At 41.2% G+C, this 27,104-nt stretch overlaps 2 protein-coding genes across 2 annotated transcripts in view; one reads left to right on the top strand and one right to left on the bottom strand.

Annotated features, from left to right (window-relative positions):
- PSMD10 (proteasome 26S subunit, non-ATPase 10) overlaps nt 1–27,104 on the top strand; it is a 53,910-nt gene that overhangs the window by 6,119 nt on the left and 20,687 nt on the right. The gene's annotated exons all lie outside the window — the stretch shown is intronic.
- VSIG1 (V-set and immunoglobulin domain containing 1) lies at nt 1,654–22,116 on the bottom strand. The gene is made up of 7 exons (XM_057425230.1): nt 21,980–22,116; nt 18,495–18,655; nt 6,450–6,648; nt 4,807–4,962; nt 4,015–4,134; nt 3,370–3,499; nt 1,654–1,938 (listed from the first exon to the last, which is right to left on the bottom strand). The coding sequence occupies exons 1-7, from the start codon at nt 22,026–22,028 to the stop codon at nt 1,755–1,757; spliced, it is 999 nt and encodes a 332-aa protein (XP_057281213.1). The 5' UTR covers nt 22,029–22,116; the 3' UTR covers nt 1,654–1,754.

Here is a 27,104-nt window from a genome sequence, read left to right as displayed (position 1 = left end):
AACAGTATTATAAGAACACTGGAAATGCTCTTTTACTCTGGACTGAGGCTAAATGCTAGGATGTGTGTATCAAAGGCAAATATTTGAAAGCCAGAAAACTGCATAGAAAGGGTGAGGAATATAGTTATGCTTTATGACCCAAACTGAAGGTTAATTCGAACCTCAGGCCTTTTTTCTTTTTTTTTCCCTTTTTTGTGGTCATTTTCTTGATAAACAGCTGAGCTGAACCTGACAGTTTTAGCACAGATATTTCCTTTTGTCTATTCAGAGATGGCTGACGTATGTAACTAATGTTTACTACAGACTAGGAACAGTCACCAAAGGATTTGTAAGCATTAGATCCTGTAAAAGACCTAAGTGCCAAAAAGTTGTGGATCCCTGAGCCAGATATATTTTTCTGCAGTGCATGAGACTGAAACCTCTGCCTCCTTGTGTTGATGAATAGCTGCCTCATGTAGTTCAGGAGGGAGCTGTTGAGGCTGTGTGTGGGTTTTTACTTCTCACTCAAGTCCTTGAGCTCTTCTGAAAGTAGGTATTTTTCCCACTTGAAGAACTGAGTTTGCTTAACCTTAGAAACGAGGCCCAGAGAGAAGAGGTGTCTAGTGATCAGTGTTTAGGGTTCAATTTCCTTTTCTCCCTCCAAGAGAATGCTCATCACTCAGCTGTTAGATGTGGTGTGCATGCACTACTTAACCTTCCTCTTGATGCCTTCACCTATAGAAAACAGTCAGTTACACTGAGCTAAAGAGACTGGAAGTAGCATGAGTTTGTTGCTTAGTTGGTAGACCAGTTGCCTGGAGATAGATTTAAATCATCTCTGGCAGAGGAAGCAGTAAAAACTAGTGTGCTGTACAGCAAGCAGTATTAATTTCCAAGTTTTTAAAACAGCTCTATCTGTGTATCAAGAGGAATCTGATATTCTGTGCCTGTCATAACAAGCCTTGTAAGGGATTTAGATTTCCAGGTCCTGTTGTCTGGAAACCAGTCAATTGATGTCTGAACTGAGTACCTGAATGCTAGTTCCATTAAACTGAAAATGAAAACTGCTGAAACACACAACTCTGGAATGCTGGTGCCTTGGGAACTTTAAAACTGTTAACAAAATGTATTCCACATCTGGCAGCAGCAGGGTAGAAGTTTCCAGGCCTTTTTTTTTTTTTTCCTGTAAGTGGAATCCAAACACAATAGATATCATTGTTCCAGGTCTTAACATCTGTTTCTGCACTCTGATGGACATTGATGAAACTTCTTTTTACTTCTGATGTGCAAAGTCAGAGCCTTTAAACACTGCAGTGTATTGGCCATGATGATTGTCCTTGGTGCACAGGAAACATGAGTTTGGCTAACACTGTTTCTGGAGAAGACTGCGGTGGTTCAGATCTGTATAGATCATACAGCATCACTGAGAGGTGACTGGAAAGCTTTTACTTTGATAAATGCTCCAGCCCATTTCATAATTAGTTTTGCAAAATACGTTGCAAAATAGTCTTTTAGACTGATAAAAGACTGGTAGTCTTTTTAGACTTATATTTATGTACAATTATAACCAGATAATAAATGAAATTTTGTTAACTCTAAAGGCCAAATCTTCACCTATTCACAAAGTGCATGTGTAACAGACCCTTTTCAATCTGCAGCACAGCGGTTCACAATACAAATACCCATCTAAGTTTTAGTCATGCCTCTATGTTATTTCAATGACAACAATTTTTATATAAAGGGGTCCAAAGCTGACATGGAAAACTGTATTAAAACTAGGCTGTTTCTTCTTTTTCTGCTTCTTGCTTCTCATCATTCTGAAGTGTTCCAGAGGCTGCTGTTTCATCAACACTAGGGTATTCATTTGTTGCGTTGCTTGGTGGAACTGTGGTTGGAGGAATGTTTTCTTCGTTAGGTACCTGAACATACTCTGCATTGGATTGTTTCTGAGCCATTTCTCTGCAGGAAGACAGGATGAAGTGTGATTTCACATGTTGAAATCCCATCTACACTAGATTCTTTCAAAAGAATGAGTCTTTGTGGTTTTGTTGTCTTAAAGTAACCCCCATATTATTATGATTGTTCCAAGAGACATAAAAAGGCTACAACATCACTGATGCTAAGAGAGAAAGAGTGACAATGTGTTAGATAATGAGACTGATTTGCGTCATTGCTTAAGTGATCCTGTTAGAATGAACTGGATTTTAGTATATTTAAATGCTACACCAGGAAAGCAGAATAGGAAACTGAGTGCTGGCAAACAGTCTGAGGAGAGGTTGCAGAACACACTGCTTGGTATGAGCTTTCTGTGAAATTCCATGCAGATCCCGTGTCCCATTAAGTGTATAAAAATAGAGTGCAGTCAAAAAAAGAGTTATGAAAAAGCTAAAATCTAGAGAAAGATTTTTAGCAACAGGTATAGATTCCATTTATCTCATCGAAATAATAAACCAAGCCCTGATATTTAAGCATTTTCACATGTAAAAAAGATCAGATGCTAGTGAGTTAGTTTAATGAAGTGAGATTTATTAGGATCTGAGCACACAGTTAGATGTTAATGTACATCAGTTGAAAGCAGAAATCAGGTGTGTGAGTGACACGCCATTGGTGTGGATTAGCGGAATTCTGCATCAGGAGGTCTTAGACCTGTGCTACAGGGAAGGGTCCAGATGACAAATACATTTTTTTTCTGTCCTCAGCTGTATGTATTCATTTAGCATTTAACATCATGGGGCTAAACACAGTCTGTGTAGCATATGAGATCATCCCTATTCTGAAGAATTGGCAATTCAAGGAAAAAATGAGCAACCAAAGCACAGAGGAAAAGACATTTTCAGAGCAGAAGCAAAATGGATATTCTGGGCTCCATTCTGTTGCCTAAACCTTGTATCTCTTGCCATTTGAGACACCTTAGAGCACCCCAAGCATGTGTCCTGTAATTTCAAATAGCACTGAATTGAGCCCGCTGTGTTTAAATCCAGTAATGCACAATCCCAGTACATTTGCTGTGGCAACCTTTAGCTTCCGTTCCTTTCTTTACTTCCTCCACCTGCCATTAGCAGTCACCATTAACTTTTAAATATTAAAAACTGTTTTTTCCAACTTGCCACGTTTAGTTTGCAGGGTTTAAAAAACATTTTACTAGTTTAGATACTGCTAAGTGGTAGCTGCCTATAAATATATGGAAGAGGGTAGTGGCAATGTCTCTTACAAGAGCAACAGCTTAAAAGTCACACAAAAGCAAATATTTTCACTCTGGAAGTTTTCCCAAAACCTGCATTATTGACCCTTCAAAAATGATTAGAGTAATTATATTTTACCTCAGTGCTGAATTATTAGCAGTGCTTTACAGACATAATTGTCTTAAAATGAAGCAAACAAAACTCTTACTGCATCTCGTTACTTGATGTCTTCTTAGTCTTTTTTGCCTTCTTGCTTAAGACCCAAACAATAATGCAAATGATAGTAGCTGCAAGAACTGCTCCAATTAATGCTCCAGCAACAATGCCGCCGTCTGAATCTGCAAAGAAGAAAGGATTACTTGATATATAAATACTTTTAAAAAAAGTATTACTAGCAAAATCCCATGGAAATTTAGAGGAGCCTTTAGTGGAAAGAAGGCATTGGATTCAGAGAACTGATCAACTGACTGACAGCTGGATTTCCAGGAGGGAAGCCAAAGATGCGCTAGGAAAGAGAAATGTGCTTTTATGACCTTTGCTGCCTCCTGTTTTGTTGCTAAGCTCCCTGCCCCAGCAAACCCGATGTTTATGCCTGCTCTAAATTCAGTGTCTGTTGGTTCTCAGTAAAGGCTCTGCAGTCAGATTGAGGTTCAGCTCCTGCTCCCAGTATGAAATCATTTGTCCAGGTCAGTATAAATTCTGGGCATACCTGGATGAAAACTCCAGAGGGCTCCAAAGCCCATTCTGTTCTTACTTGAAAAAAAATCTATACTTTAAAGTTGTCACAGCATTTTCCTGCAAACTGTGTATGTCTTACATCGGCTATGGGATTACTTTCATGCATGAAACTTACAGTTCGTAGTTAGGTCAAGCTCACAGGTACTGTTCCCCAGGATGTTACTGGCTACGCACCGATAATACCCAGTTTCAAAGGTGGTGAGATTGCCAATGTAAAGAATGCCAGTGTTTGGATCTGTGACAAACAGAGAGCAGAGTCTGATTACTGTTTATGTACTGTAGAGGCCATCCATTTTCTTTAGTTGGTCTTACTAAGAGCTATTAAGAAATTAGAAACAGGGTTCTCTGATTATGCATTCATTTGGGGAGTTTCATATTCTTTAAATAAGAAGCATTTACCTTCCTTGAAAATTACTAGAGTAGCTTCTGTAGGTGTGTATTAGAACATGGGAAATAGGCCCTTACTCTGTAATAGACTCTGTCTGCCTGATGTTTTACCCGCACTACTGTTGTCAGTGTAACTTCACAGATGAAAATGCCACAGGAACTGAAGACCTTCAGGGTGGAAGTCTTAGCACCTGAATAACAAATAGACTATTCTAAGTTGACTTAAATTTCTGAGGGAAGGGAAATGGAAATGGCATAAACATTTCCCCCATTTTAGCAATTTAAAATAATGGCATAGGCAAGACTTTAACATGCCATGAAATTCGTGTTAAATAGAAAGAAACTTTGTGTTTGTGACAGCTATCAGTTGATTTGAATTAAGCAAAAATAATGGTTTTATGACATTGACCATCAGAAGAGGATAAGGTTTAACTGCTATGTGTAATACGTAGTGTTAGAAATGACTGGTGCTAAGGAACTCCACATTTTGAACATGGTATAGTGGTTGTGTCTTACGTACTGAGCTGTTCAGTCACAGGCTTTAGGGTATTGTCAGCTACTTTGTACCAGCGGTAGGTAGGGTGAGGCAATCCTTCCTCACATCTGCATAAAAGGTAGACTAGATGGCCTTTTTCAGGAGTTCCTTCTATTTTGCAGAAAGGTGTTGATGGTTTTACTGTAAAATAACAACAAGGAGAACAGACACATCATGGGTACGTACCAAGGGGCAAGAGAGGGGCATGAGTATATACTGAGAGGAAGTTAGTTCTGGTATTGTACATGTAAAATTGAACTCCATCTACAGGTTCCCATCCAAGAGCAGAGTTCATAGATCTGACCAAAGGCTCTCCCATAACCATTTGAGTATTATTAAGTATATATACATATATACATGGCCTAAGATACCTTTTAATAGATAGGCAAATGATATTGGAATCACATTCTTATATTGGCTTTGATTTGTCACTCTGATCAGGTATGAATTCTCAATACAAAAGCAATTATTAGAATAGGTTAGTACAAACTTTTATCTTACTAAGTAACATGTCTACTGCTTTTCATCCTTTCTGTCCTGTTCGTGGTTGAACTATTGCTTTCTTCCATCCAAAACAGACTTTGTACTACTTCCACCCAACCTGTACTAAGTTTCTAGAGTTTCTGGGAATTGGGGTGAGCCAGATCCCTTGGGCTGTAATGCTGCCTCCCCCTAGATTTACACAATTCACCATGACCAACATTAGGTAAAATGAGTGAAATTTTGGTCTTTGCTGGGGCTGACTGTAATCATAGAATCACAGAATCATAGAATAATCTGGGTTGGAAGGGATCTTCAAAGGTCATCATTGCATCTCCAACCCCCCTACAATGAGCAGGGACATCTGCATCTAGATCAGGTTGCCCAGAGCCACATCCAGCCTGGCCTTGAACGTCTCCCTGGATGGTGCATCCACCACCTCTCTGGGCAACCTGTTCCAGTATTTTACCACCCTCATTGTAAAGAATTTTTCCTCACATCCAGCTAGAATCTCCGCTCTTTTAGTTTAAAACCATCACCCCTTGTTCTGTTGCAACAGGCGCTGCTAAAAAGTCTCTCCCAATCTTTCTTACAGGCCCCTTTTAAGAACAGAAAGGCCGCAATAAGGTCTCCCCAGAGTCTCCTTTTCTCCAGGCTGAACAACCCCAACTCTCTCAGCCATTCCTCATAGGAGAAATAAGTTGTCACTCCCAGCTGAAAGGGCTTTTTATTTTAATCAAAGTTAATATCACTTTGTTTTCCAATATGAAGAATGTAGTGAAGCTGTGTAATTCCAGCTACCTGCTTACCTGATGACATGAGGTAGCATTTTGAGAGCACAAAGTGAATCTGAAGTGAATTCCACTTGTGGTATAATGGGGTTTTACTGTAGGTCAAGCAAGGGGAGCTGCCGAGGGATTATCAAGTCTGCTTTGTCTGGAAGCTAGAGGGCACCCCAGGCTCTGCCTGCTTCCAGAGCCCTTGGAAAATCTCTGCATCAATGCATCTGTGAGCCCCTTCTCTGCATCATGGGCCTTGTTTATCACAGTTCTGTTATTCCCTCTGGTCCTAAGTATATTGAGCTGTGAATTCAGTGTTTCATAAGGGAGGAAAAGGACAGTACAGCAATAGAGAGGAGAGGTGCTTACCCAGCACATTGACAATCACAGATTTTTGACTCTGTCCAGCATCACCCTGTGGGCTGAAAACTTCACAGGTGTAGGAACCAGTGTCTGAGGGCTGCATGTTGGAGATTGTTATTGATGCATTCCCTGGACCTGTTGCAGCTGTTATCCTGTTCTTAAACTCTCCATAGGAGTAAGACTGGCCTTCTGAATAATAGTAGATCTGTGATAAAGAATCAATTGTTAGTCTGGTAACAAGAGATATTCCTGCTGCTTTGTTTGGTGCTCATAACTGGAATACAGTTGATTTCTGATTAAGCTCTTAATGTTACCCCCTTTTTTGCTCCCTCCCACAAGAAAGCAGACAGGAAAATGTGGTACATTTTTATTTCTAGTGGTTTTTAAAAGACAACCTTTTCAGAAATGGGATTTTGTAATCGTGTAAATGGACAGTAGGTAGCTGTTTGTGGATACTCCAGTCACAGACTGATGCATTTGCAAAAAGAAAGGTGAGACCATTGACTGTTCTATGACAATTCAGTGAATAAATGCCAAGTCATGCACAATGAGTAGCAGTACTAATTGCAGCATGGATAATTTGTGATATTATTAATAAGCGGCGCAGTAGAAGATTGTGACAAGAATGGACCTCTCATTGAAAAAAGTGAGTGGCTGCAGAGCTTTCCAAATACAGAAGCTAGCAAACAGAACTGAAATGAATCCACAAGACATAGGTCTGAGCAAACAAGGTATCTGATCTGTCAGCAGTAAATTTGGAAGCAATAAAAACACAGTCGAAGAACACCGGCAGATTCATCACACATGCAGTTAGAGCAATGATGCTGTTCTCCTTGTTTGTGTAATCAGGGTCAGAGACAGTGTCATGGACTATTTTGGGGTTTTGAGTATATACCATAGGTGGAAGTCAAGAATACTTGTTGGCCTCAGTGCTTGGAGAGGCAGTTATTTGGGATCAATAATCCCCCTTTTACTGAACAGTAAAAAATGTTTTGCAGAATTATAGATGTAGTAAGGACAAATGTCTCTCAGGAATGTAAGATTTCCTTCCAAGCAAAAATTTGCTATCTAATGTTGACTGGTTTCACTGACTTCATTAGCATCAATTGTAATTAACAGCACTATGCAAGTAGAATTGGCCTCACAAGTTTATAAGCCCAAACCTGTTGTCTGTTAACTGAGAGGTTGCATTGTGCTCTTTGTGGAGCCTCTTTGGTAGCCTGAGGCTTGGGCCTTAAGTCTATTTAAGAATTAGTGTCAGATTTCCTTTTTAGTCAAAGTTCCCTGCCTTTAGGGATGCTGCAGGCAAGAATTATAATTTTCTTTACTTTGCAGAGCAACTGATTGCATTTTGAATTAAGAGTATTTTATTCTTAATTCTATTTATCCACCCTGATACGGTGTTGACTGAAGTCTTTAAGCAAAGTTATCTGAAAGCCTTTATTAGCTTAAGGCGAGCTACACCCCAAAACTGCCAGAGCATAGCTGGTTTATGCAATGATAAGGCTTTGAAATGAAGGTCAGAACCCAGACGCACAGCACCGGCAGCTCCAGTACTGCAGCTTGGCCCCAGCTCAAATGCAGTTTTGCCAGACTTTATCTTTCCCTGCCCCAGGACTATAAACACCAGGTACAATTGATGCAGGGCTCTGAATGCCAAAGCTACACTACTGCCTCTCCAACATGTGGGAAACTGAGGGTTGTACTGAGGAGCCGTAAGAGGTGCAGTGTGAGCACACTGGTAGACTAGGTTGGAAAGTGTGCAGAACAGCTGGATAGACTCTGGATAGACAGTTCCCATTGTCTGCGTCCAATGTCATCAGTTTTGAGACTGATTTTATGCTTTGCAAATGTCTATTTGCAAAACATTGCACCTCTGTTGCAAAACTAGAGTCTGATAGACACACTCGTATTCCCAAGGAAGAAAAGTGCTCAGAGTAAGGGGTTTCGTTTAAGCAAATCACATGTCAAAAAACTGATCTATCTGCAATTACAAAAACACACTGGCCACGCTTGTCCCATTCTACATTTATCCAAGTATGAGCAGTGATACACTATTGCTTGCAAGAGTCCAAAGTTACAAGAGCTGTGACTTCTGATTTCAGGTTCCTCTTAAGCTGACATTCCTATATAGATCTCAACAGTACCTGGCTGGATTTGCATCTCCTCTCAATCAATTGCATCTGTTTGAGTGGGGTAGAGAAAGAGCTTCTTCCATCAGCTCTTCACACTAATGTAAAATAAAGTTGTGCAGTGACTTAAATGAAGTAATATGTGACTTGCATGAGAGGAGAGGGAGGCCCATTATATCCTACTAAAAGGCCTGATTACTGGAAAAGGGGGATAAATACTGCATGGTCTACCTTAGAGCGATCTGGGATTTATGTGAGAGTAAGCAATAGCACTGAGTGCTAGCTTAGCTATAGCACGTGTTCCTGGGAAGTAAGACTGGCACTACAAGTCTTGAATGCAGTCAGGGCATGCCATTAACATTAGGGAAGAGCAAGTGGTCCTTGGTATATTTAATCTGAAGTCAGGGTGAATTATTTGTCTAAGCCCTCATACAATACAGTGAAAAATGCATCCACTGTGTTCCCTCTTCCTGTCTGAATGCGTGCAGAGAAAATACCTTGTGTACACTGTTAAATCTGAAGCAGGTGTCAGCACAGCAGAGTATATTTGTCCTCTACATGGATTTAAACAGAATCTTTCTGTTTTGGGTTTTGTTTCGTGGTTGTTTTTTTTTTCTCCCAGCTATGAACGTAAATGCAATGGAACATCTAAAGGAAACACCTTCAGTTCCTCTGCAGGCTCCTGCCTGTTCTTCTGCTCCTGTATGATGTTTATCTCACTAGCTCTGGAGTTTGTTGCCTGAAGGAAGGTGCTAAACACCAAAAAGGCTGAGTAATGTTGTGATTAATTACTGAGTGTATATCTTGTCCTGGAGGTATGATTGGATTGTGTACACAGGAAATTTCATGTAAGAGGAATATGTTTCAGTTAACTGGCTGTGAGTTCATAGCCCGTTCTAAACAATACACTCAAAATGGATATTTTAAACCCTTTTTCAAAGTGCTTTTATGCTGTCCCTGAAAGCTTATGTTTGTGGCTTTCAAAAAGCTGAAATGAAAATCATTGCAAAAATGTTTCTGTTCCATTTCAACAGTAAATACTTGTTTTCTGTTGAAGATATACAAGATTGGGGGGGGCAACTGACAGCTAATATTCCCTCCTACAGATACACATCTCATTGACATTTCTTTCCATTTCACCTAAAATGTTCCTAAAGTGTCTGTATGGGAGAGCTGTAAATTTAGTCAATGGCAGCCTTTTCCTGGAAGCCTTTTTATTTTAATGTGATAAATAGATTTAAAGTGCAACATTTTGAATGTAAAAAAAAAAAAAAAAAATAAGAGATCTGCTGTGCTTCTGTTGAAAAAAAATAAGCTTTTTATGTCCTCAAGCAAATCATGAGCAGCTCTGGTGAAGTTGATGATTTACCAGTGTAAAAACAATACTGAGGGTGCAGTAATGGTTGCTGTGTCTCCTTACCAGTTAGTTTGCTCAGGCAAGTTTTTATGTAATGGTGTTTTTTTACATTTCATGGGAGCAGCTGCCTGAGATGACTAATGAAACAACTGACAGAGAAGAGTGGAGATTATCACTCCTCAAAATGCTGTCCCTAATAACTCCATCTGAAACACCAGTCTCTGTAAAACAGCTGAATTCCCCAGAAGGTGTCCCCCTGACCTTCAAAAGGACTGTGGTTCTGTTGGGTGTGCAGCCTGTAGGCATGGCAGTGCCTAAAGCCACTAATGTCAGCGGACATCTTCCTCACCTTTCTCAGGCAGTGGTATAGTTTTCTATGTATTTCCACAGTCACAGTTTCTGCTGCAACCAAGAAAAGGATTTGGGCTTGTAGACTCCTAAGGCAGTTGAGGACAATTATTCGAGTACTCATTTGTAACCTGAGTTACAATCAAGACAGGGAATTGGGAATCATCATACTTGTTTCAAAGACAGTCTCAGTAATCTCTATGTGCTCCAGATGCTGGAGACAAGATTGTTTGTATCCCCAGTTCTGAAAGATCTGGTACATGAAATCACATGTCCTTTCCTTTTCCTTTAGCCTGACCTGTGGGAACGCTGCTCTTCTCCCAGTGTGGTGGTGAGAAGAGTATTTGCCTGCAGAGGAAGCAGTTGGCAAAGCTGAGGCTGAGTTGAGGATTTCCAAAGGCTGCCAGATGCTTGGCAGAGAGTGAGGGGCCTACCTACAGTTTTCTTTATACAGCTTCTATAGAAAGATCTTCCTCAGGGTGTGGAGGGGGTGTGTGAAAAAGCAGGCAGTAAATTAGAAGAAACATGCCTCCATCTGTTCCTTTCTTCTTGGGGCAGGACAAATACAAACCAGAATTTACATAATATGTGATGCAGTGACATCAGGAGTAGGGGGTGGGAGAATATTGCTGTACAATGCTCAGTACATCTGGATATCAAAACTGTAAGATGAGATGTACTTGAAGATGTGTTACAAACATCCCTCTTCATCTCCACAGAAGTCTTGATTTCCTAACTGAGGGGCAGTTTCAGGACATGCTTTCCTTTCTAGTACCTTCTTCCCTTCCACAGGCCCTTCTCACTTTCCCCCATGAGCAGATGCAAAGCTACACCATCCTATTTGATGATGTTTCTCTAGGCTGATGTGTTCAGCACCCAATTCACAGTCTTTGCCAGGGGAGCTCAGGCATTCAGAAGGACCTGTCACTGGGGTGTTCTATAATTTTCTGTTGACATTCTCTCAAGCTACTAGAGAAAGAACTGTTAAAAGTCTCTTTCTCAACGATAAACGCAAGGGAGAATATTAACAACTTCACTGCTTTTATCTCCTTTTGAATTCTGAGTACAGACGGAATTTGTAAAATAACAAGGGAAAAAAATGTTCATCACTCCTTTAAGCATCTTGCCATCTAATTAGAGAACAAATGCCACACACTCAGAGTGTTAATTAAAGCCCAAGGCTCAGTTTCTGAACTCAGCTAGATAAGAAAGCAAATGCATTGGTTTCTTTGACATGTGTCATGTGACTGAGTCTGGCCCCAAATGCCTTTTTTCATCCACAGCTTCTTTTCACACAAATTTTGTCAAAACTCTGATCTGCCAGACTGCAGCAGGGGTTTATGTCCTGCATCACTGGGATTTCTGCATGGGTAATTGAGGATGTTGATAATGACTAGAAGCATCTTGTCACAATTGCGCGTTGGTAGAAGAAGAAAAGGATGGAGTCAGAAGCCTTGAGAGGATTAATCATTCAGCAGCTTTAACTGGTGCAAAATACTTTTGAGAAGCAGCTCTTTCATGTTGTCACAGTATCATTCTTGTGGCTGAACTAGTAGTGAATGATTTCTACAGCGCATGGAGCACAAAACTTTTCTCAGTGCATTTTGTGTAACTGCCCTTCAGCAGTTATTATGAGACCTCCGTTTGCATTGGGTTGTACCCTGTACTTCATGGTGAGACAGGAATCCCACTGCAGTCAAAGAGAGTTTGGAATGGATTATGGCTGGGAAATTGAGCTGGCAGCTGAGAGGAGGCCATTTCAGCAGGCAGCGTAGTGTCCCACTGTATGCATCACAGCTCAAAATGTTGTACTCTAGAAAGAAGATCCAGGATGGGGGTTTTTTTGGGCTATCCAGACTCGCTCGCATTCAGCCCAGAGGCTCCCTTCAGATACCCTTTGGGTAGAATATTCCTAAAGGTTCTAGTTCAGCCACCTAGAATAGCTGTGGGGAAGAAACAACAGCTACATCCAAAACAATTTTGATAGAGAAAAATGCAATCCACAATAGGGTGAGTTAAAAACTCTGAATGATGCATCTGATTCAGCTTATCTCAGTCACGTGCTGGTTTGAGGTATTAATCCAGAACATGACTACAGGGCTCACAGTAGCACAGTAGCAGAAGCAGTTTAAACTCTTTTTTTGCCTGAAGATTGTGGGGATTATTTTTTGTCTTACCTTGTATCTCCAGCTACATCTTCCCCGTGCATCTGTCACATGCACCATCTTTTGACAATGACTGACTGACTTTTCATCCATACTCAGAATACCATGACACGGGGAATGCTGTATTTGAGTAAAAATGTGCTGATCTGAGAGTTAAATGAGATTTTAAATGTTCCCCCAAAACCAAAGAGCCTCTGCTCTACACAGCTCCCCATCAGTGCTGTTCACAGGGGCAGGGTGCCTTGTGTTCAGCAGATTTTGCAGATGTCTTAAGCCTTGTTAACAGTGAGATGCAACAGAATCTTATTTCTAAGTTTTACCTAAAACTGGGCAATCTAAGATTGGAGTCTAAAGTTTGCTCCAAACACATCAGTTGCAACCTGATCATTTTATACTTGTCTCCACTTTCTTTTGTGTTCTCACTACTGTCTGCTTCAATGTACCAGTCTATTTTATCCTTTCTCTGCAGACTGTCACCCCAGTGCCAGAGGGAACCACAGGCAGTCCCCAGTAATCCCATTGACATCCAGGGTGTCACTGTGACTGCAATGACATTGCAACAGCATCTCCATTTCTCTGCCTTGGAGGCGTTGCCTCTGCTTTCCATGAAGCTATTCCTTTGAAGTGCCTGCTCAGTCATCTAAGTGCTAGATGAAACTTGATTTTAAAAATCACCTCTAGGCAAAAAGAAATGTCCATGTATCAGAGGGGCCTTTCCAGGAAGTTTTCCTCCTGTTCTGCTTCAGGAGGCAGTTTGCGCAGGCTTGTCTTTGCTCATGGACTCTAATGGACTGCTCTGCTCCCAAGCCAGTGTCCCTTGCAGCACTAGCAGCCGCCGCAGTACATGATCTTGGTTGGTTGGGGCTGACAGCATGTGATGGGGTGTCAGGAACTGCTCATAGTACATGGGGATGAATTTGTTCCTTCAAAAGTTTGTATGGGAGCCCCACACTTACAAGGCTGACTGGCCACTGGCTCTCACATGTCAGCCCAGTGCCCATGCCTGTGCCTTGCCGTGAGCTGGGCAGCAGAACTGTGCTGGCATTGGGACTGCTGGTGGTCTGAATTTGTGTTTCAGGGTGAAAGAAGCAGACACATTTGTGCTTTCAAGCTTGCCTTATTTTAGAGAACATTTTCATGAGAGGTCTATGAACAGTTCAGTTTTTCTTACAAGTAACATTCATTCATGATCTTTACTCATCTAGTGAATTTAAAGTTTCAGTCAAGAATTCTGCCCTGGGCATAGCTGGGGTAGCCATGCAGTGTCTCTGATAGTTTCACTTACTTTTAACTGTGGGTGGCCTGGGCTTGAGGCTCAAGGTGTGGCCCTGGCTGGGTTCAGGAGTTGTATTTGGCTTTGCAAGGCTGTAGCCTCGCCTGTGCAGAGTCAATAGCAGGCTTCAATCTTTCAAACATTTACTTAGGTGCTTCACACCGAGGCTGGCCAAGTGACTCAGAGCATGAACTGAAGCACACATGTAGATTTTAGGAGTTGAGACTTTACCTTATGAACTATGGCCAGGCTGTGATCTACTCTCTTACCCTGTGTGAGCAGAGTAAGTAGTGTTTGCCTCAGTTTGCCTGTACATAAAATAGAGATAGTTCAGTTTTGGAAAGTTTTCAAGATCTTTAGCTGGGGGTTGTTATTTAAAACTGAAGTTCAGCATTAAAAAGACAGGTCACAAAGGGGTAAATGGCAAGAAGAAAAAGTTAAAATACATAGGGCATCCTATTTTCCATGAGTTGATACTTACATTATATAATTCAAATGAGGGGAATTACTTGCACTGGAGAAACTTCTCAGGAAAAAAAGCAAAAGTAGGCTCCAAACAGTAAAAAGATCTACGTTCTATACATACACTATATATTCTACATTCTATACATACACTGTTCATAGCTGCACTGCCTTCAAAGCAGCACTGAACACCTGCCATTCCGCTGTTTGCTGCCTCCCTTTTCACCATCCTGTCTGTGAGCAGCCTGTTCGTGGTATTTCATCCTCTTGGTGTAACTGCCAAGACTTAACAAGTGTCGAACACCTGCACCAGCATTGTGTAAGGTGGGCAGTGTGGAACAGGAAAACACCAGAACAAACAGCAGAAGACACCAGCCAGCTTCACAAAGCCAGCGTTGAGAGGCAGACCTGCAGCAGCGCTGCAAACTGATGAGCAGCACAGCCTCACCTTGAGACAATGTAAAATCTGGTCCTGAATACTCTGGGACATTAAATTAGCACTGACACTAGTCCTGATCCTGATCTGACTGATTTCACTCCAGACAGGACTGTACCTGAGCTTACGTACTTAAAAACTCTGCAAAACCTGTAACATAAAGGGCAGAGTAAAATACTGATGGTCTTATTAAAAAGTAAAAGAAGAAATTATTGAAAATGGCCTCTGTGCTTATTATATGTTATGTCCTAAAATCTAGTAATTTAGCCCTCATGTTCTTCAAGCCAAAGGTATCGTAATGACATAAATTTGCCTTAATTAATTCTAACACTCTATAATTTTTTCTGTTATTGGCTGCCACTGTAGAGAGAGCCATGTTCTCAATTACCTACATAAACATGATTTATTAAAATCAAGATTCCTCCTTCTCTGTATTTGTTATGGAGAACACCCCCTCTGCTTAATCTTAATATTGGGAATATACTACCCATGTGAATAACATGGTCATCAAGATACCTAGAATTTATTAAGATGTTAAGAAGTTAAAATTGCAGCAGGTGAGATAAGAAGATGTATTTTTTTGCATTAGTTTATATATATATATAATTTTAAGTTTTCTGTCTTCAAAATATCTGGCAGAAATTTTCAACTTAAAAAAACAATTTAAAAATGTTTTCCATTTAGTTGCTGAAAGAAAGGGCAAATTTTAAATGGAACCAGAATTTTCTATATTTTTTTCCAGGGAAAATGTGTTCTATTTATAAGGAAGTATTTGTTTGTTTGCTTGTTGATGACATTTCAGAATCTGATTATTTTATCCCATTTAAAATGCCAGCTACTGCTCTGATATTCAATAGATATGGTGCAAGTCTTTTAAATGCAGTCGGTTCTGTCATCTTACCAGCACATTAAACTTATTTTTGACTTGCATTTTAGTATTTAATCTAAACAACGAAAGCCAAAGCTGGCAATCTCCTCCATTACCATCCATGTATTTCCTACTTGGAACAAAACGTGTAACTTAACTTCAGCTACATGCCAAGCAGCCAGGGCAAAGGCAGGTTTGCAGGAAGAAAGATTACTTTTTTGTTTAAACTTGTAGGAGCACATGTGTGCCTTCATCATTCAGTCCTTTCTGAAGCTCACACAAGTCACCAGCCTGAAACAGAACTAGCAACCTCGTATTGCAGTGGGTTTAGAGGGAAGTTGAAAATCCAGTTTCATGTTCAGTGGTGTTATATTATTTCTTAAACTGTATTTTCCAGAAGCAGCCACAGTCCTTTCTTCCCAATGCTCACATTAACTGATTTTACTGTGAATAGGTTCAAAATGGGAAGGAATTGCCATATAGTGGCAAAAGGATACTAGGTCAAGTAACTCAGGACTGAATGCATTGCTAAAAGCATTTTAAAAGGAGTCCTGCAGCTCTTCACACATGTGCACCCTCCAGGCACATCAGGAGGAGTGAAGGGCATCCTGTGAGCTTGGCTGGGCATGCGAGCCAGGGATAACTGGTGCTGCAGCAAAAGGAAATGTTGCCTCCATGTTCAGGGGGAACGGGATTAGTCACTAACCCATGTCCTTTACAGACTGAGCCTACTTCATTTAATGAAAATGCAAATAATCCATTACAAATGTATGTGTGTTGTGGTGTAAAAGTGAATTTACCGTGAAATTAGTTTCAAATGGGGAGAAAACCAGATGCAGTTTTTACCCGTGTTTCTCACAGTCCTTATAGGCACAGCATTCCCATTGCCTGCAGTGGGAGCTGCAGGAGCCGGGAGTGAGTAAGGAAGAGATTGATCCAAAGGTTTCCCTAACATTTGGTAGCCTCAAATCAGTTAGTTCTTGTTGAGTATATTCTGAACCACCCACAGGATTTTATGGTTCTGATCCTCAGGGGGTATTTTCTCATCATTGATCACAGCCTGTGAATGGTTTTCCCATCCTGGATCACTTGAAACTGTCTGATTCTCCCTCTAAAATACTTGCAACTACAATTTACTTATTTCTCTTGTTTATGACCAGAAAAATTATTGCACTTATTGCGTTACAATATGGAAAATTTGGCACAAGTGAAACAGAGAGACTCTAACCAAATCTGGAGAAGTTGGGCTTGTTCCTATCTCAGTGCTGCACTTCTCACCTGAACAAGAGATTAAAATGTACGCGGTACATACTGGATCAAAATTACAACATGTTCTACTATGTACAACTTACGAAACCTGCAGCTACCACCCTTTCATGAATAATTCTTCATTTAATAAAATAGTTCAGGCTTGAAATAAGCAAATTATGAGTAACGGCTGTTCATACAATTAGTCAGGCAAGGTGTGCATGTGTTGGTCCGGCATTCACCTAGAGTCAGAATCTGGGATGGGCCCAGTGTTTGTATTTAGCACCGATACAGTCTTTATATGAGATGTACTGAGCAGTTCTGTTTTATGTTAAACTGCTATTTCTTACATACTAGCTATTGCCATTCAATGCCAAGTACGTTACATCCTGTTCATTCTGCAAATTATAGACAGTCTAATTCTGTATAATTGATCAGTCAAATAGAAGGTATAACTCTATCAGCAGTGGCAAACCTCCTAACATAATATTACTAGGAAATTGGTGAACATGATGAGAATACCTTCAGTGTGGACTGTGACACTATTCTAAGTCAGATTTCTATGTATCACCTTTCAGATGTAACACCAGGCAGGAGTGTTCAAAAAAATGTTATCAACGGGATAAAAGCAGTGGGAGAGAAAAGGGACTGAATGTCTGACAGGACATGGGAAAAAATCACTGTCATCTTCAAGGATGCCGTAACACTTCTAATCAGCATTTCTTCTTAGAAAGGAAGGGGTTGCTGATTGCTCAGCAGTAGTGAGGAGCAAATCATAATGGGAGCTCCTACCCTGCAGGTTATGATGCAAGTGAGATTCATGGACTTATTTCCCCACCAAAATATCAGATTAATGGTCAGCTCTTGAAGCCTGAGAGTATTGTGAGTTTGTGTAGGAAATCACGCATCCCGTCCCCGACTCCCTCCAAGCAGACCAGACTGCTCTACGACGCCTTTACAGCCACGTGAGAGGCTTGGGCAGTGGTTACACCATGTAGCTGTCCAGTACCTGGTGTTCTTCACAGTCCTGATGCTGCCTTTGTGCTGATACTTCAACCTATTCTGTTTGGCTCTATTGCATCTTCCGGTCTCGGGAAGGGCAGGGAACATTTGCCTTTGATCTGTAATTATTGTGCTACCACAATGACACCCATGGGATGCTGCAAAATGCCAACACAAGTTTGCCATGGGCACATTTCCTTCTGTGACAACTTACTATAGTCCTGCCAAAACACTCACTGCTCACATTGTGCTGGTAGCCTGTTGTTGTGTACTGCTGCTCTTACCAAGCACCTAAACAGTAGCCATAGTGGCTGAGGCAAGGAGCACTTGTTTGATCCTGGAATGGGGGACACATTGTCATAGGCAAGGGCGTCTCACCCTTGAAAGGAAATCAGCCTTCACAATGGCAGGAAACGTCTGCCAGAAAAGGGAAAAGGGAGCTGGCTCAGGGGCTGGAGCTCTTGTGTGGTTTTTGGACACCTGGTCTTTGCTCTGCTTCATGCTTCCTGTGCGACTTGGAGAAAGTTGTTTGAGCATCTGAATCCCTTTTGTACCTTCTCGTAAGTTTCCAAAGCAATTCAGGCATGCCAGTAGGGCTAGGGAGCCTAAATAACTTTGTGCATCTGCCCCTAAATTTCATTGCACCCCAGTCCTTTGTCTTTAGGAAGGGAACACCAATAAGATTCATTGAAGACTTAAGTATATCTTAATTATAACTTAATAGTTATAATATACAATATATAATAAACAAATATCTTACGGTGTGCAGTTGGGTCTCTTTGGCACTGTAAAAGCTCCACTGGATAAAGAAGTTTCCCAGCGATCCAGAACTTGTATATGTACAGAGAAGGGTTGCGTTGCCGCCTGTACTGACGTTCACTATCTTCTCAGGGACGGTCACCACAACACTGCTGACATGACCTGTGGGCAGTAAGTGTGGTGAGGAGTGATCAGCCAGACCCTGGGAGCCGTGCAGGAGTACTGCACTCCCTGTGCCATCGAGGAAACGCGTGGGGCTTGTGCAGTCCTTCTTTTCAGTGCCCTTTCCATGGGCCTTTGAGTGATGTCAAGGTGGGATTGGGTAAAAGCTAATAAGCAAGTAAATCCCCAGATTACCTGTGCTCTTACAACAAATAATACTCTGAAAAAGCAGAGTTTGTTTTTACATACTTGTTCTCACTTGCAGAGACTTGCCTGCGTACTCAGTGCCTGTGGCTAAACCAAACGTTTCTCCTGCACTTGTAGTGCTCTCCTGCAACTTGCACTCACAGCTGTGTTGAGCCCTTTTATATCCTTCTTACCCTTATTTTTTTCAGTTACTCCTTTAGATGTCTGATCTCCTTTATGGTGGATCACCATCTCCTACAGTGTTGCCTCTTCTTGCATTCTTACATTCTGACTGGAGTCAGTGGCACTATGGGTCCCCCATGTTGGAGCCCAGCTCTTTGCTTTTGCTAACTACTTCACTTTTCTTTAGGTTCTTAGGGCTTACATGCAGAAGCTGTTCTATTCTAATGCTTTTACACTGATAACTTGAGACTACGCTTTTTGGAACTGCTTTTATTATGGGGGTTGTGAGAAATTATGTGATAACTTGATCAACCCCTTTTGCTGTGCTCAAAGCACAAAGGGAGAAAACGTAACATATGAGCCCTTTCCCTAGTTTTGCGATCAGTCTTGGCTACACAGTCATATTAATGAAAGGAATCAAACACCATCTTACAATATTTATCTGTTTCTCTCCTTCATATGAGTTACTAACAATAGTGACTTATGGCAACAAAGCAAGAGCTGTCAGAAGAATCAGTCTGAATTTCAGGGTTTTGCTAGATCACCAAGCCTGGTTTTAAAACTACCACCTGAAGATTCTGAAGGAGAATATATTTCCTTTGAGTGTGATGGAAAACATGAGTCTGTTGGAGCTTTCTATACAAAACAGGCAAAGTGAGAACTCCATGTTATAATAATGACAATTTTTACATGGGCTTATTGCACATATGAATGATAGAGACAAAACACATGGAATATTCTTCTCAATAAGATATCTGTGCATCTTATGTTTGGGTGCTGCTTTTGGGAGTAGAAGCAGAACCTCCAGTAATATTGAAAGAGTGTTTTTCTCAAATTATTAGCCTATGAGGGAAAACACTGTTTAAAAAATACATATAATCTATTTTGGCATTTTTAACCATGTAAATCTTGCAGATCCATTAGTTGCTACAATATGCAAACCTATCTGAACCTAGAGCCTGAACTCTTCGGGGTCTGTTTTCTTTGTTTGATGGCTTCAATCTGTTCCTTGTTTGATGGCTTAGTAAAGGCTAAGTGCAAGGAAGAAGAGAATATTGTACTTTCCAGATTAATGGTTGCTAGGATGAGAACTAGCAGGTTTAAACTGCATCAAGATTTACATTATATGTGAATACAGCCCCACAGGGATGGCTGGAGATTGACCTAAATGCGTTAAACCTGCCTTGGGGACAGAGAGGATCCCAGTGCTGGCTGTTAGTCCTGCTCGTCCTGTGAATTCACTGAGATCTAATATAAAAGCCATATAATATTTCAGATATCTCAGTTCACTGTTCTCAGCTTTAAGAATCAGAGTTGGGCAGAGAATTCTTGCCAGGTTTACATGTATTTATTTTCTAGTCTTTGCAGGATTAAAGCTATGATCTTTCAGCACAAGGTCATTCTGCTGAAATGTCCATTTTCCATCTGTCTGCTCCACATATTTCCCTTATCATTTTCTGAGTTTGGAGTCAGGAGTGCCACAGAACCTGGCTTTTCCAGAAAAATGAATGGATTTTAGCAGAAGTGACTCCACAAAGCATTCTCGTTTCCATGAAGCTATCTATTTTAAAGAAATACATTTAGTTGAAACAGGCTTCAATATAAATGTAGGCTTCAGTAAAAATATAAAGCCAAACCCTATCAAACTTCCATTGTCCATTGAAGCTACTTAAAGCCATCACTAATTGCAAGATGGAGCTTTTGACTGAACGTGGAGCGAACTGGACACACAGAGCCTTTCCTCTCATCACGGAAGTTAATGAGAGTTTTGCTTTGCGTTTAGTTCACTGTTTAAGGTTTCAAACTTGTAACCTCATTTCATACATACAGGGTTTAAATGAAAAAAGCACATGAGTAAGAAGTAACTCAGTGAAAAAAACAGTGTGAACAGACTATAACTTGTTAAAAATTAATCCATATCTTTTAGTCATCACTATTATGGTAAGACCATTTCCTTGCTACAGGGAAAGGCACTGCAGTTAATTGGGAATTGTCCACTTTCACTGGAGTCCCATGCAGATTTTAACTCTCATGGATTAAATCCACGTTTGCCAATCTTTCCCTAGGCACTATAGAAACCGCCAGCCGGTGCCCATCAGTACAGACACACTTCTAGTTGTAAATCCAGATTTTAAACTTAGAGGACATTGGTTTAAGAAGTATCGGTACTAACTCTGAATTGCTTCTCATTTCTAAGGCAAAAATCTGTGTGGTTTATGTGTGTGAGAGAAAGAGAACATTGAAACACCAGGAACAGCTATTTAAAATATTTCTCTGGCATCTAAACTAGGCAATTCCATCTTGAAAATGTGGGAGCTAACTTCCATTTTCTTTAGTGAATACACAGGCTGTTCATCTCCGTGGAACATCAGACTTAAAATGTCTGCTTCTGTATATATTGAATATAAAGCTTATCATGATGAAATGTCCTTGAAACATGAATAATACATGATCTTTAATATACCATATAATTCCTAGATTCCACAAAGTATAATGTTCTCACTTAACTTCAGGGATTATTTGCATGTTTAAAGTTAAGCATCCCCCAAAAATTTTTGGTTGAGGTGGGACCAAGTAAACCTGAGCATGAAGCCATAGCATTTCCCAGGGTTATTATCAAAGAGAAACAAAAGGTGAACATGAGAAAACCTAACCTCAAAACACCTGAAAGACCCTGATGTCTCCATGTGAGAGATCTTTGCCTCTTCCTGGCGTTAGAGCAAAACATTAATTTATCAAAGCTAAAATTCAGTTCTTGACCAAAAGCTCTTTCCAGTGAGTGCTCAGCTTGCTGATTCCCACAACGTGGCATAGCATTCTAGCCATGATTTTCATTCCCTCCTAAAATGAATCTCGAGTGTTCTCCTAGTTTGCCAGTCAGGTTCACCTGCTCTCTTATTTCAACAAGTTCCTTTATTCCAGTGCTATTATGATCAGTTTATTATTCTTACTTACCTGTAAGGATGGCCAGAACTGGAAATACCTTCAGCATCGTTGCAAACATCTTCTTGACGCTGGAGGAGAAAAGCAACCAGATGCTGCTTTGGGCTTCGACTAAAACTCAACTGTTGTTTATTTTAAGTGGGTTTTTGTTTTCCTTATCAGCTGTATATCAACACGTCAATGAGCTTTTTCATTTTCCTCCTTTATCACATGTGTTCCTTTCTCCAACTAGTGGTGTGACTGTTCAGTTGAAATCATTTTGTGGGGTTTGAGCAACTGAGGGCTTTGTTAATAATAAACCCTTGAATCAGAGAAGCCCAGATTTTCCCCCTTTGGCAGGGGTCAGTAGTATTTGCCTACATAAGTACTTCCAGTGAGTACAAGAAAAGTATTGGTGGAGCTATTTAGCAGTCAATCTGATTACCAGTGTTGGAGTCAGGCCTAATGTGAGTAAGGAATAATCTTTATTTCCTGTTAAATTGTAACATTTCTTTTTTAAAATGGGCATGTGAAGATAATACATTGTTAGTACATTTTCATTGTAAAACTATTTCCCATACAGTTTTATACAGAATGATTGCATTGGACTCATGGTTGTCTTGAAATTTCTGAATTGAACTCTTCAATAGCACCCCAAAATAAAGGTAACAGTTATCTTCTAAACTGATAATAAAATCTATTTCATCCATTTTTAATCCATGAAGTTGGATGCTACTAATACAGAATTACAAGGTATTACAATATATTGGCTTTTATTTAAATGTAAATGCCTGATTCATGTAGTGAAAAAGCCGTGGGTGAAGGTTAGGATTTGAAGAATTAACTACAATAACTTTGTCCTTGCTGGATGCAAAATGCCTTCTCTAACTCTCTGAAGCTCATTAGGAACTGAAGGTGCTCAGCTTCTTGCAGGAGACTGCTTTGCTTTCTTTATTCCATGTCATCCATGGAATTCAAAGCCCCAAGCTCCGATAGGAGTAGCTGGTTCTGTGCACACAGCCATGTGTTAGTGAATAGCTGAAGACATAACAGAGGGCAGCATTGCCTTTTAGATGTGTGCCTGTACCTAGGACCAAGGTGATTAAAATGGTCAGTGACGTTTTTTCCATGCTTGTTGAATTTTATTCTGCCAGATATTCCTGTTTGTGGCAGATGTCTGAATAATCTCTTGGCACATGTCAAGGTTTGATTATATTCTTAAATGAGCCATCTCCAGAAGTTTTATAAGGCATGTCTTCTTTAGTTCTGACTATCAGTGCTTCATACAGCATTCCCAGAGGGTGAGCAGTGCTTGTCTTTCAGTGATGGGGACAACAAGACTTGGAACAGTTCAATGTCTCACCCAAGGATGGAGGCACGGGTGACCTAGAGTCCATGCCAAAAGGGATCTGTACTTTGAAAGACTGAAATTCAGATTCAGGTGTCTTCCAAAAGTGTTTAAATTCACCTTCACTAAAGAAACATGTAGGGATCCCAAATGCAAGGAGCTCTCATGGGTTTTCCCTGGGTCAGCCTAAAATGAGAGCTACTGCTGTTTTCCAGTCATTTAGCTATGGATGAGCACAGGTGATCTAAACATGAGCACAGTCAACAGAGCCTTTTCAGTGATAGCCTGTGGCAGCCCCATAATACCCAGGAGTCTGACTAGTAGCGCACAGAGCATTGAACCTTTGTGAAAGACAGTAGTTTTCAAGAAGATGCAAAAAACATTGCCAGCGCACACTGCAAGTCAGCATGCACCTGCATGAGCCTGTGTCTTACCACAATATCAGTGTGTCCTCCAATTCCCTCTCATTTATCAACACTGAAGTCCTTGCTCTGGCACTTAAGGCACCCTCAGTTAATATATATTTTCTCAGTGTTATATTCACTTTTTGTCAATGAAGTCTCTGAAAGATGACAGAGCTACATTCCTCCAGAGTGAAATGCTCAGTTTGCCCAGAGAACAGGATACAATAACACATCTTCTGCACTAATATGTGCCCATTTAAGCTTGGGACACAGGGCTGAGATTACCAATTACAGAGCGGGTGAATCTCATAGCAAATGATTACAGCCATCAATCCTGTTTTACAGAGGATACTGAACACCAGTAGTTTTTATTTTTGACTATTACCAGCCTGGTCAATCCAGAAGCGTGTACCCTAATGCTAATCTTCCAATCCATCCAGGGTTATTCTTCTGTGAAGGTAATAAATGGTACCTGCCAGCTGCTGGTTTTGCTTCTAGCGCATTGCTACTAAAGAGCACCACTGCCTGTTCAAATATCACCTTAGTAAAAGAACTGAAGCAAAATCTGGCTTGGTGTGATGATGGTTAAGGTTAGGTTACAGTGGGATGGCAAGGAACCTCTCATTCACACCACCAGCCCTCAGTCAAGAGGAGAGAAAAGCCAGAGCATGGCAGTGGCAGCAGTCACTTTGCCATGGGTGGAGCAAAGACTCTTATCTCGAGATAAAATGAAAGGGGCCAGTACCAGGAACTGTATGTTAGCAGACTTTATGACTCAAATCTGTGTACACTGAAATGTATTCAGAAATGTTCCCTTCCAAGCAACTCCCTTCTATTCACTCTATAAATAGAAGTGTCAGTCATTAAAAAACTGAAGCCCAGAGGCACACCCAGAGCAAGGCAGCATCGCCCAGCCAAGCACTGCCATGATATTTAGGGGTTGCTTCTGAAACCTAATTAAAAAACTTCCTGTAGAATTCCAGGTTTACCTTGACAAAGCTCAGCAGCACTTCAGCTGCTTTCTCTTCCTGAAATATGCTAAATACATGATTGTTCAAAGACACTAAATAGCATAAAGTAATTTATAAAACTCTACTTCAGTATCACATCTGATTGCTGGGGATGAAAAGTGTAATTAAAGTTTCAAACAAGTACAGTAAAAGAGCTGCTTTAAGCCTCTAAATCCATCATTAGGTTGACTTTTAAATGCACTTTACTGTTTGCTTATTGCACAGTCTCATTTGTTGTTAAAAAATATTTATAAGCTTTTGCTGGAGTGTTTGCTGCCTGAAAATTAGTTCATGAACTCACTGTTATTTTCATGCTCACGCTCACACAATGTGAATTAATGTCTGCAAAGGTATGAGTGCTATGAACTCTTCTGAGGAGAGCACCGTGGCCTGTTGCCTCAAAATAACTCGGTCAGAATTATGCCTAATCATCTGCATTCAATTGCCAGAAGAAGCATAGCTTGTTATCAAAAAGCACAATACCATTTTCTTGTAAAGGTGCTGGACTGGTCTTTTTTATATTATCCCTTTTCTATCTAACAAGCTTTCCTCTTTCTGAAGGGAAAAAAACCCAACACTAAAATGAGATACCCCCGATCAGTGATTGCCAGGAGGGTAGAGGGCTTCATGGCCAGGCCCAGCACTTTGGGGTGGGTTTGGTGGGCTTGTTCCTGGGCTTTCTGACTGCTTTCATATGGCTCTCTGCTACCAGTGTCTCGAGGTGGGTTTCCTGAGCATGGCAGAGCAGCATGGGCTCACATGTCACATCTGGCTGTAATGCCTTTGCAGGTCTGTGTCCTGAGGATGGCATAAAAGCTATTGGCTCCGTGTTGTGGGTGTATCCTCAGTGGTTTGGCAGCCCTGAGCATGCCTCCTTTCTATCCTGCTTGCCAGTTAGCATCTATATCCCCAGAGATAGCTTGCTTTGTTGTAAATAGTGTCTATCGCATTGTGCTGGATTCGATCTAGATCTCCTATGCTCTGTGTGGTTAGAATAGCTCCTATTTTGATAATCTAGGGACCAGGTTAGGAAAGCTAAGGCCCAGTTAGAATTAAACGTGGTTCAGGATGTGAAAGATAACAAGAAGGTACATTGCAAGTAAAAGACAGACTAGGGACAACGGGCCCTCTCCGAAAGCTATCAGGAGAATTGGCTACCCTGGGTTTGGAGAAGGCTGAGGTTCTTAATGACTTCTTTGCCTCAGTCTTCAATGGCAAATGCTCTGACCACACTACCCAAGTCTTGGAAGGCAGATGCAGGGACTGTGAGAATGAAGACCTTAGGCCCACTGTAGGAGAGGATGTGGCTTGAGACCATCTTAAAAATCTGAACGTACACAAGTCCATGGGACCTGGTGAAATCCATCTGCAGGTTCTGAAGGAGCTGGAGAATGAATTTGCTAAGCCACTGTCCATCATATTTGAAAAATCATGGCAGTCAGGTGAAGTTCCCAATGATTGGAAAAAGGGAAATAAAACCCCCATTTTCAAGAAGGGGAAAATGGATGACCTGGGGAATTACAGACCAGTCAGTCTCACCTCTGTACCTGGCAAAATCTTGGAGCAGATTTTCCTGGAAGGCATGCTAAGGCACATGAAAAACAACAAGGTGCTTGGCTTCACTAAGGGGAAATCCTGCCTGACCAATTTGGTGGCCTTCTATTATGGGGCTGCAGAACTGATGGACAGCGGTAGAGCAGTTGATGGCATCTACCTGGACTTGTGCGAAGCATTTGACACTGTCCCACACGACATCCTTGTCTCTAAATTGGAGAGACATCAATTTGATGGATGGACCACTGGGTGGATAAAGAACTGGCTGGATGGCCACACAAAGAGTTGTGGTCAATGGCTCAATGTCTGGCTGGAGACCAGTAACGAGTGGTGTCCCTCAGGGATCGGTGTTGGGACCGGTCTTGTTCAACATCTTTGTCGCTGACATGGACAGTGGGATTGAGTGCGCCCTCAGCAAGTTTGCCGATGACACCAAGCTGTGTGGTTCGGTTGATACCCTGGAGGGAAGGAATGCCATCCAGAGGGACCTCGACATGCTTGTGAGGTGGGCTGATGCCAACCTCATGAAGTTTAACCCTGCCAAGTGCAAGGTCCTACACCTGGGTTGGAGCAATCCCAGGCACAGCTATAGGTTGGGCAGAGAAGAGATTCAGAGCAGCCCTGCGGAGAAAGACTTGGGGGTGTTGGTCGATGAGAAACAGAACATGAGCTGGCAGCGTGCACTTGCAGCCCAGAAAGCCAACCGTATCCTGGGATACATCAAAAGGAGAGTGACCAGCAGGTCAAAGGAGGAGATCCTGTCCCTCTACTCTGCACCATGAGTGCCCTGACTGATGCAGGTTATAGAGTGACTCTAACAAAACGTGCCACCATCAGCGAAT

The sequence above is a fragment of the Pezoporus wallicus genome, unplaced genomic scaffold (genome assembly GCF_028554395.1).
Source record: "Pezoporus wallicus isolate ANWC-B61680 ecotype Strahan unplaced genomic scaffold, APGP_CSIRO_Pwel_v1 scaffold_6445, whole genome shotgun sequence".
Lineage (NCBI taxonomy): Eukaryota > Metazoa > Chordata > Aves > Psittaciformes > Psittacidae > Pezoporus > Pezoporus wallicus.
The sequence above is the reverse complement of the archived record's forward strand: the minus strand, read 5'-3'. Positions and strand labels throughout refer to the sequence as shown.